General features: G+C 34.7%; 1 protein-coding gene across 1 annotated transcript in view; it reads right to left on the reverse strand.

The window, feature by feature from the left end:
• Positions 1-4951: 4951 nt before the first annotated feature.
• The window catches only part of LOC142975628 (uncharacterized), a 34162-nt gene continuing 26618 nt past the window's right edge, over positions 4952-12495 (reverse strand). Inside the window, exon 3 of the mRNA XM_076118598.1 lies at positions 4952-5087. Coding sequence (XP_075974713.1) covers positions 5053-5087 — 35 coding nt within the window. The 3' untranslated portion in view covers positions 4952-5052. The remainder of the gene's footprint in view (positions 5088-12495) is intronic.

The following is a 12495-nucleotide window of genomic DNA, read 5'->3' on the forward strand; positions in this document are numbered from 1 at the left end:
GGTCTTTGAACTTTTCCTGTGCCAACTTTTCTTCGACTACCCGCAATTTATTTTCAACTCTATATTTTTATAAATAAGAACTAAAGTCGTAGAGAAATGCCTAACTTAGTTTTCTTGATAAATTTTTAGAGGAATGTGAACTTTATTTTTTGGGTTTTAAAGGTGATTTTTGTTAGTGCTATGTTTAGTGCTAGCTCTTACGATAATGTCCTATCGAATACGTAGGTGTGGTCTGGACTGCATGTCTCTAAGTTAAGTGGGTATGTGGTACAGTTGCTGAGATAGAAGGAATTTTAGTATTAGTATTATACGGAAAAGATTACATAAAGTACATGACAATTCTTAGGTTCCATACCGATAGAAATAGGATGAATTCTAAACAGGCAATACGAGACTAAAAGGTTATAATAAAGTTAGACAAAATATCTGCCACTCGATGAATTATATAGTGTGGTGAGTATTAGGAATTAAAATTCAACTCAATTCTTGGAAAAAACTGTACAACTCTACAATAGCTCAGACTAATGAATACATATTTTCAATAACCTAAAATATTTGAAATCCTAGTCCAAACACCTCATCCTAATCCAACACTGATAAAGTAATTTGAAACCTGTTTCACTATAACACAAAACTCCAGGACTTAATTCGCCTTATAACATTCCTTTTACCTTCAAAGGCAGCACCTCTGGACTGAATCTAAGCGCACGCATACACACAGACAAACAAACAAGAGTGTTGATCCGGTCCAGCCGGTTCGCAATACGACACGGAGACGTTTCATTGTCTGAGATCTACCGTACATAAGTATAGAACAAAATTGTAGGGTGTGTCCTCGTGTGTGAAAGAATTGTGACAATATTGTTTGTGTAACGGTGAATAGAAACTTAAGAGGAGTTTAAAAGGTCATATTAATAACGATAGCCATGTTAGTAGACTACGTAGAATACAAGGCTCTTCCGCTTTCACTCCCCGGTCGAAGATCCAGAAGATGGTCTTAAACAAGATGGAAAACTGTAGCGCAAAAAGATATGAGTGTGTGTGATGTTTCCGAAGACGATGTCCAGGTTAAATAAAGCAAAGTGGAGGAGATAGATTAAGAAGGCTGACACCACAATCATATAGGATTCATAGCATAGAAGAGAGAAAGAATGAAAGAGTAATAACGAGGGCGCAGCGCGATTCGTTTCTACGACTTCTCGACTATCGACTATCGTGAAATCTGTATATATGAAAATCTGATCAGCGCCTCTGACGGGAACCAAAGAAACTATGTTTGTAGAAAATGTTAAATGTTATCTCGGTACTACCGGCTATAAAGAACGACACTTCTGAAACATGTAGCAAATCGTTTAAATCCTCAAAGCTCAAACGCGTGAGAGTGTAAAAGCTCACTAGTCCGCATAACACGTAGACACACGACACAATAGCGGACTTAAGTTTTGTTCAGATCAACGTTCTATATACCTCTACTTGTAATGGGATTATATTGAGACGTTGTATTTACCTTCTATTTAAATATTTAGAAGTATATAGGTATGTCTATCAGTTGTCTGGTTGAGTACAAGGTCTGCTTAGTTTGGAATCAGATGACTGTGTGTGTTTAAAGATATGTGTTTATATTTACCCTGGAGAAACTTCTTCGGGTCAAAATACAAAATTTTCAGTCAAATAACAAACGATCTGTGTTAACAAATAATAGTGTTTCTGTTTTTGATACCATTCGATAGAGAAGATACATCCAGTTCTAAGCGACTCTCGCTTAGAACTGGATACTATGCAGTAGGTTGCGTTGTTTATTTTATGCAAGTCTTAAAATGCTACTACAAAGAAAAAGTTGCAACGCCAAGTTAAAGAAATAGTTTAGTTGCAGTTAACGGTCACAACTATCGGTTAAAAGTCTTAGAAACGATCGAATAAGCATTGAATAAATTAATTCTTTAGGTAAAGTAGATAACGTACTGTAAAATAAAGACCTGTGTTAGTTGGAGCAAATTTCCTTGACAGCAAAAGCTTGAACATAATTGACAATCACTCATCTCGCATCAACAAAAAACTTATATAAAACATCTGCTATAAAATATGTGTATGTCATTATCAAATGATTGATTGTTCACTAGTAATATCACAACAATGAATATTACCGTTACTATTAGGAGTGAAGAGAACCTCATAATACTTAGTATATCACTAAGTTAAACTTAGACGCGTAGGTTGTAAATATGATCGGCTGGGACGCGGAGTATCCAATTGGAGGTACCGTGTCCTGGCCACTTTATGGTGACTATTGAAGGAACACCGTCAGGTTTTTAGTCGGTATGCCCAAATTTAAAGCCGGAACGCCTAGCCGGCGGGAGAGCCCGACAGACCCCCGCTTCCTCCCTGGAGCGGGACATGCAGTAATGCATTTTCCTGACGAAAAAAAAAAAAAAAAAAAGGTTGTAAATATGATATGAAAAGGTTTTTTTAACCATTATTGTCCCTCTGCTAGGCAAGGGTCTCCTCCCAAACGAGGGAGGGGTTAGACCTTGAGTTCACCACGCTGGACAAGTGCGGTTTGGGGTCCTATGATAAAAGTTTGTAAGAATCGTAGTAAGTTCCGTTCTTTAGTCTCTGCCTACCCCATGTGAAAATGGCAAAATTTTGTATGTTATTACTTAAAAATGTTTTTAAGACTTATTCTTGGAGTAGTTCCAGTAAGTAGTTATCAAGTTATTCTTTGAAAAGTTGGCAAATATGCACGGCAGAGTAAATGCTGATTTATTACCAAGCTTTTGAACTTTTGACAATAGAACTCAGAAAAAGTTTAAGAAGGTAATAATCTCGTTAAGTGAATCTCGTTTTTGTATACTTTCTTTCCAACTGCTAATGCAATGAAAACTTCAAGATATTAGAGTCTCTATATCTTTATTATTTATCCAGTCCTGGTAGAAAAGCCAGCAATACATCCGAAGTCATTTTTGCTCAGATAATTGCACTCCCATATCAAAGTCTTTTCCGAAATACGCCCGATATAAAAGGAAGAACAACTATTCATTCCTTAAAACAAGCATTTATATCTGACTAAAGCATCAATTTAAATCTACTTATAACATAAATACAAACAACTTAACTCACAAAACATCAACCAACTTTATCTGAAGCAAAACCTTCACAAAGGGAGCCCTACATATCTTCACGCCTACGTATAAACGGCGCGATCAGAACAAGAGCACACAAAACGCAGATAGCCAGCGACCGGTCGGACGGGATAAGCTAGAAATCTGAGCACCATTGTTGATGCTAGGTCATATAACATACCTATATGCTGTAGTACTTGGAAACGAGGTGTGTGCAGATTTGAAGGGCAAGATTTCTTTGATAAAGACTGCAGAGTATATAACAATAATTTTAGTGGTTTCTTTTCAGCTTAAATCGTGGATTTTAAAGAGGAGTTGTGGAAACATTTGATGAAATGGGACTCATTGTAGATTGAAATTTTGCCAACGATATACTATTACTTATATCGAAGCTAGATTATGAATATACTTTTTGAAACGTAGGACTAATAACAAAGATCGACTGTCTTTGTTATTAGTCCTACTACGAGTTGCAGTCGACATAAATTATGTAATATTTCATGGGAACTAACACGAATCACTAATTTTAATTATACTGAGAAATATTATACAACAATCACGATACGCCCTAGTTTAAAAATATACAAGTAAAGACAAATCTCAGTTAAAATAGGCAAAATAGTTATATAATTTTACATCTAATTAGTAACTCTGGTATTAATAGAATCCCATCATAATCTCTACAAACTTACAAACAAAATTCTAATCCACATTACAACGATAGTGTTCCTAAACAAAATGTAACACAAGCACTTGGGTTCATTTCGTATATCCTTTCAGAACGTGAGCTAGAAGCAGGCGCAGTCACGTTCTAGACTAAAACGGACAACTACTGGTATTTGTAGCCAGTGTTACTGGGAACTCGTGTTGTTTAAGAATAGGTGAATAGGTTATTTTGTTGGTGAAATTGTTTGTTGCTGTGTTGGCTTTGGAATTTGTACGTCTATAAAAAGGGACAAGATTTTAATGATGGGTTTGCCAAACATTAAATGTAAAAAAAACTTTAAAACTGAAGAGATAGGAAAGGGGAAATTCATACGAAATAATCATATACTGATTAAAATTTGGGTAAAATATGTCAGTTTATATAGTTTTAAAGGGTAATTGTATTGTTAGTAGGTAGGTCGTTTTTCGGCATTTATAAAAACACCTGAAACGTTAAGGTAATTATTATTGGAATTGGAAAACCTACTTTTCTCAGTCAACTGTCTTACATAGTTGAATTGCGAGAGAAAAGAAGTCTCGCTAGTTTCATTCTCATACACAATTAAACTACTAATTTAAACTTTACTTAAAATATACTTCAGAAGCTTCTCAGTTGTTTAGAAATATATCAGGATTTTAGCTTCCTTTTTGTACCAGACGACAAATGTTTTCATGTCGTGCGAGTTGACAACAACAAAAAAACTTAAATTAAATTGCCATAGCCATCTACCCTGATCGAGTGAGATGACGAACAACTCACGTAAACTTTCACAACAGTTACAGACCGATCTCCTATACATAGTATACCTTATGAACTGCAAATACCTTAATATAATATATGATTTGTGTACATTTCAGTCTGTTTACTTCGTCCACGTCAGGGAAGCGAGGGCAATGTTTTGTGTAACAACCTAGACGTTTAGTCTAGTCTTCATATAACAGTTTAACGACGGACTGAAAGATTTTGATTAGTTGCACGAAAATGAACCGATGAAATGTTAACACTTTTTAGTTAAAAACGTTTTGAGGTTTTGTGAAAATTTTATTATATTGAACATTTTTATATCCTCATCTGAACTCATTCGAAATATATTAAAACTTTTCACTTACTAGCCTCGATTTATTGGGTGACTAAAAAATTATAAATAGGGAGCCCCTGACAAAATTATAATAGCAATTGTTTCAGAACGCGACTTCCGCGAATAAGCGATCTTTTTCGTAAGGTGACTTACACTATGTTGAAGTTGAAGATTATGTTAATACCTGAAAATAAACAAAAACATATTAAAATAATATCACAAAAAGTAGCACCACGAAAGTTTTTCCCAAAAGACTGCGGATAAAGCCAAATTCAAATGATTACAAAATCTACACTCGAGTCCGATACACTAAAAACCTTACTTATTTTAAAGAAGTGAGGCCAAAAGCTTAATTTCTTATGAGAAGGCCTTTATGGCAAATTAATAAATCTATACTTCTATACTAATATTATAAAGCTGAAGAGTTTGTTTGTTTGTTTGTTTGAACGCGCTAATCTCAGAAACTACTGGTCCGATTTGAAAAATTCTTTCAGTGTTAGATAGCCCATTTATCGAGGAAGACTATAGGCTATATATCATCACGCTACGACCAATAGGAGCAGAGTACCAGTAAAAAATGTTACAAAAACGGGGAACATTTTTGACCCATTCTCTCTTATGTGACGCAAGCGAAGTTGCGCGGGTCAGCTAGTTTAAAATAAAAATACTGTCTTGGTAAGTAGGTTCAGAATCCCCTAAAATTCACGTACTATTAGATACCATAGTCAACAACTAACGTAAAATCTTTACACCCAGGTAAACCCATACGAGTACTAATAAGACCTAGATCTAGGTACTAACGTGAAGGCAATGACATCAACGCACTGAACAAGGTGACCAAGGCTGTCCAGCTCGTAAAGGGTTAACACGCGAGTATGTAAACTAGATGGGAACACTATACTAATTATAGTAATGATATACTTATATAAAGTTATATTATTATTAAAGCTTTGGTTTTGCTTTCAATAAAGCGAATTTAAAAGACTTGCGGTTGATTACCAATATTTTTATGTTACATTATGATTTTCAACCAACAATGTAGAGTGTAAAGCCATACACATAAATTGTCTAAATAAAATTACATATGTGCGTTAATTAACTAAGCAATGAAGGAGGATCGAGGAGAAGATATCAAGTACAATAGTTCGAAGAAAAGACAAAAAAAAATGTAGATACATCCCAGACACCGAATCTGGTTTGTAAAAAGTAAAAAGACAATAACGTTTTTGCAACACGTGGCCAGACACAAAGCCAAAAGAAAACTCCATGCCTAATTCAAACATAACGACAGTCGGCATGCCAAAAACATCAAAGTCTTCACCATCATCGGAGTAAACGGCCCAAATCACCAACATTTAGCATTAAACGCAACAGTTCTGACCGCCAGCCATCACTCAACAGTAGGTGTGACCGCATTCTGACAATATTTCCTATGAAACTACTCTTTTAGAATAACTGAGAGCGAGGACATTGACCTCATGACGTCACTGGGTATTGACATGCGGTTTTGAATGAAACACCATTTGACATTTTGTAGGAGTAAAACGAGACATACGAACTAACCTAACTGCGCTTGGTTGTGAACGAGCGCCTATGACTAAAGTCATTTATGCTATGACTATGTCATACCATTGTGCAGTAGCGCAATTCTCTAAAGTCAATACTGTCAAGTATTGAGAGTTTGACATTTAGAATATACAGCCAAAATACGGAGCCCGCTAGAGGCGCTGATCAGATTTAAATATTTTTTTTCGATATCTAACTGGTTGTCGGTTGTCGATAGTGGTCAAGGGTCGAGCTACAGATCTATAGAAAAACGTTACACTGAGTAATAGCACTACAAGAGTATTTGTTCAATTCAATAGTTCGAGTGAAATATATATTTGGCAGGATTAAATAAAATTAAAAACTAGTAATTGGAAGGTAAAACAAGATTTCGAATAAAATTTTTGTCTAGATTTCACCTAAAAGTAAAACAAATTTGAGAAGTGTCGCACAAAATACAACAACTGCGCTCTTCAAAGTCTAGATTACAAAAGAAATGACAGTCTCAAAACTAATTGAAACTTGCATTTCATTGCTGAGTTATTGCCAATGAATGTTTTTCACAAAACACGCTTTATACACGGTTATATTCCTGTCATTTTTATACCGTCTAATATTGTCATGTAAAATCAATTTCATGTGTTAAGTATAAAACATATTTGTGCTTTAAAATAAAAGTTGAACAAAGCTGTTAATTTTTCATGAAAATTAACTATTGCTTTCTTTTCCAGACTCAATTTGATATAGCATATCTTGCATGTGTCCTATAATTTTATAAAACAATAGCAACAGTAGTGTAGTTTTATCTGTATTTATGAAAATTCATGTGATACTTTAAAGGAAACTAGGTAGCTGCCTAAAGGAAAGAAATTTTGAAATAAATAGATGTAATATTATGCTTGAAACTACTCGAAAGCCACTGGAAATTGGTCTAACATCTCCCAATAGCGCACACAAAAATAATCCTACAAACAATATATGCCTTAGAAACAAGATCACATTTGTATATATGTAAAGCAAGACGAGAAAGACTTCTCCCTGAAACGAATCCACAAACCAACATCGAATCTGAACCGGTCAGGTATAACACAGGTTATCTATTAATACATTTGGCAGGTCCAAAGCAAAGAATTAGCGACAGATTAGTCGCCGACGTGTGACGGTTTATTTTCGTCCATGAAGTAAGGTTGAGGCCGATCGTTTCACGAACATCTTCTGTAGCCCTACCATGAGTTGGCGTAGTTAAAAACTAGAGTAGTTAACGTGAGAACGCAACTACAACAGTGGGCTCAAATAGGGAAAGAATGAACGACAAAGCCAATCTACATTCACTGTTGTTTAATTTATCTACACGTTATTAAATATGGCGACCCATGGTAGCAATTTTGGTACCTTAACTATCCGCTAGAGGCGCTGTTCGAGTTTTACGAGAACTACAGTGTCTCCGGGAGACTATAGTTACCAACTCATGGTAGCGCTACTGAACACAGTCTAAACATTTATTGTAATGTTTCTGTATTCACGTGAACGTCACTGAATAGATGGGAGGTGAGTTTGTTTTGATTAGAACGTTACGTTATTTTCAATTCGGTTTATTAATGGCTTGTGACGTCATTGATTACAAAACGGGACTTTAATGGTTTGGTTAGTGATACTTCCTCTTTCGAGAGATATTAATGTTTTTATTTCTACGGGTACTGATGTCATTTGGGTAATAGTAACGCATCTAGGACCATATTTACGTGAGTATATGAAACGACCATAGACGTTTTGCGTTTTAGCGCAAGGTGGAAGGTTTTAAAATGATGTGCTTTGACAAAGGCTTTTGCTATTCAAAGAATATAATGACTATGAATATTTTAAAACCTTTTTAAGAGTTGCGTTCTGGTAACCCGCACTTAGAAAACGTGATAAAATGTGCCGTTTCTCTGATTGTGGGGAAATTCAGTGACAAGTGGGACATTCATGCAAAACTACATTATTTGTTGAGACAGATTTATTACAGAAAAATCTATGAAAATAAAAACGAATCGAACCAAAACCAAGATGACACAGATATCTTGGTTTTGGTTCGATTCGTTTTTATTTACGCACATAACTTTTTAACAACTTAACCAGTCTTTTTTAATATGCTTCTTACTGCCGGAACCATGTTTGTATGGGATCGATGGGATCAAAATTCCCATGGAAATGGAATCAACGGGATAAAATTGTACTATAACCAGAAGAATTCGGGCCAGTCTGCTAGTAATTAAATAAATTCCAGGACAAACCAACGATTTGAAATACATATATTGTAAAGCTTGTCAGTTGTAAGACAACTAGGTTAGTGTGATGTCCGTAGGCAGGCTCGTAGGCGTTTGGCAAACTATAAATACTAGCGAAATATTGTGATTTTTATAATAGACGACCTTCCAGAACACATTTACTACATTATGTATACCGTAGCGTCGACAACTGGGGAAAGAGATGAAAAGATATATAAATAAGAGACGAAATAACAATACCACCTGTTTTTTGATAAATCAATCATTGGAAAAGACTACTCATAAGATTTAAGAGGAATCGTTGGGAAGAAGTCGAAAATGCTTAAATCATTGTCTGGATCTTATTTTCCTTTAACATAAATCTGTACAGTCGATGTTTTCCTCCTTATCTCATCAGGTGTTAACTCTGTCAAAACCTCTTAAGTATGCATTTCTACTTTCACACAATTAATCCATTTCTTGGTCCCCTCGTCTTGTAATCTGGTTTTCTTCTCTTCTCTTATATCTTTCTTTCTTTCTTTAAAAATGACAACTCCCGCACTAAGAATAAATTGCTTTTGTGTCGCGGGGACTTTTACAAACATACAAACAATGGACACAAAGTACAACCAGACCATTTATAAAACAAAATTTTATAAATGTTTTGAGTTTTACAAACTCAAAATGTACAGGACGGATTCTCATACATGTAGTTTTCACCAATAGATAAGGTAATCCTTTACTAAGGTTTTAGTGTTTTTTTTTAAACTTAACCTGATGTGACCCGGACAAAACTGGTGCAAACGGCTACTAGATACATAAAGAAAGCCAAACGAAGTATTTTAATGGCAAAAACTTCCATACAGAAGCAAGTAGATTTAACACAAAACAAAGGAGCTAAGAGAAAGCTTAATGTAATTGAGGTAAATGAAAGTAGTTCAACTATTGAACGATATCTACGAGCTCAAGTAAAAGGAAAGGTCACACAGATCGGCCCTAGATTAAACATGAAGCACGTATGGCGAAATTAAATAGTAAATTTTTAGTTCATGACATTTACAATACAATTTTCTTTTGACTGAGTTTTGTTTTAGAGTTCGTTTGGTAGATGTTTCCAAGGTAGAAAAACTGATATTCTTACTAGTCCGACAGTCAGATAATTTAGAAATATTAGACACGTATTTTTTTCCTCAAATAGCAATAAAAAGTGACTTCCTTAAAAGTATGAAAGTTAAAGTAGTAGGAGCTAGTGACGTCACGGTGTTGTACATTTAATACTCTTACATGACGTCATATGATTTTTCAACTCAATGTGATATGTATGAAGGAACTGGCACTTGGCAGTATAGAAGTAAATGAACCTACAGTATAGTTGTTCAATTATTATATCCTGTAGATATTCATTGAGCGAAACGTTGTAGTAAACCTGAGTACCTATTCAATAAAAATACAAATAAAAGATGTAAAGTAATGAGAGACACAAGATCCTATAAGTTTATAATCAATTTTTTACGACTTATAATCTGAAGCTCTCACTTAATTACGGCGTTTCGTCCTTTAATATCGCGTAATTGAAAATCTTGGTTTAATGTTTCTACCAACGTCGATAAAACTGATAGTTTTATAGATAAATGATCATTTATAGTTTAGTTTTCAATTACATCAGCCTACAGGTTACGGCAAAACGACATTAAGTATCTAGCTATAGATATAAAAAGCGTTAATTTGAACTGAAAATAGAAATGCAAGCTTACAGCAACAAAATAAGCTTTCCATGCAGCCGTGCTTAGATTAGGCAAGCCTATATCATAGGGTGACATCATATTACCTACTACAAAAAGATCAAATATTATGGATGGATTGCTGTCTTAGGATATTACGTAAAACTGAACGACTAACCCCCAGTTTCTGATATACATTAAGCGGTAGTTTATCTGTTCAATAGCGTTTAAACTCATATATAAAATATAATATTGAATAGATAAACTACCGTTACATGTACTCAGAAACCGGGGGTAAACAATTCAATGCTTTTGTTAATCGTAGTCGGTCTCCTCACACAGGCATGCCTTTTAAGAAGACCTGAAATTGTACCTACCGTTAATAATGTACCAGCTTTAGATATAGTAATAGTATGACGTGTTTATTTTAGAACCTTTGGTTAAGTCTAATTGCAGCAATAAATATTATTTCATTTTTTTTAATCTTTCATTCACAGAATTCGGTAGGGGATCCGTCAATCGGTTTTGAAAATGAAATAACAAAGTTAAAGAAAATCTTTGTCAGTAAGTAGGTAAACAATGGATAGGTAGGACATGGCAAAATTCATACTATAGACTACATAGGCATTGTAGGCTTACAAGCTGAAAAAAAACATACATACATACAAAACATTATAAATCCAAATGATAAGCCATGACAACACGATCGCATTCACTCCGAACATTATAGTAATATGTAAAAATAGCCCCATCCACGTAGGCGGCTTTCGGACGATACATTTCTATATAAATACATCTTATTTATAGGATATTCTCATCTTTATTTAAGTGTACACATCTTCAAGACGTGTGCACCGGGATTATGATGTCGCAGTACTAATTTATACTTTAACACTATTGAAATTAGGTTCATTTTTCGTCGGTCGATTAGGTGTAACGCAGGGTAGTGTATTGGCATCTTAATGGGATAATCAAATGCTGATGAGATTATGTGATGGTAATTTTAAATGCATAATCTGGAGTGCATTTTTGCAGTGTGTGAGTAATTGTGGATCAAAGAGAGTTATTTATTGGTTAATAAGGCGAAACTTTAGTGAGAACGAGTATAGAGCAAATTAAATCGATACAAGGGGTTACTACTGTATTTTCGCATACTTTTGGTAGAATATTTTCAGTAGTAGGTAACCCAGAGCTTAGTGACATTTTCTTGTATTATGTGATAATACTCTTACCCTCTATAACATGAGATAAATCAAAAGAATTGTCTAATTAAACTATTATCGCATCCGCACCAGTCTAATTAATAGTCAAAGTGGTCGCCATGGCCGAAATCAGTTTGAGAGATCATCATCATCACCAGTACAAAATATAATGTATAAAACGTGCACTCTTTTCACGCTCTCTGATAAATAAGTTAGCGCGGACATTTAATTGATGGGTAACCACAACCACAGGTAGCGGTATTAGAACTGAGTGCCTCCGTGCTTCTGAAGACACGCAAAACATTGGTTCCAGTTGTCTATTAAGATAGTAGTCGTTAACCCATATCAAAGGCCTTCAGGGACTAAACAAATTTGACACTAGGTTGACCACTAACCATACAACAAATGAATATATGGAGAATAGGTACTTATGTAATTCGGTAATCGATACATAAAAACAACCTTTACTTTAGGTTTGATTGACACGGATGTTTGTGCAGACGATCATAATCTAAATTGGAACTTCATGCAAATTGAGATGCAAATCTTATCTGATTGGGATCGTAGACTTGGAATATTAGGATGTCTAATACATTTATCTATAGACAAATTAATACGATCTATTACATTTTAATAAGCAAACAAAACCTTCGATTTAGCGGGTATTTGATCACTAGACAACTATTTGTAATTTCCTAGCATCTAAAGTATGCATCTGCAAGTATATTTATCAAATTTTAATGATTATATATCAGTCTTTCTTTTGTCTTAACAAAGCTAATAGTACATAATAATATGTACATACCTACGTAATATCACCCTTATTATACCAGAAGGTGTAAGCAAAGGCGTATGAAATACACCGCAATTCGACAACG

This window comes from Anticarsia gemmatalis, chromosome 9 (assembly GCF_050436995.1).
Source record: "Anticarsia gemmatalis isolate Benzon Research Colony breed Stoneville strain chromosome 9, ilAntGemm2 primary, whole genome shotgun sequence".
Taxonomy (NCBI): Eukaryota; Metazoa; Arthropoda; class Insecta; order Lepidoptera; family Erebidae; genus Anticarsia; species Anticarsia gemmatalis.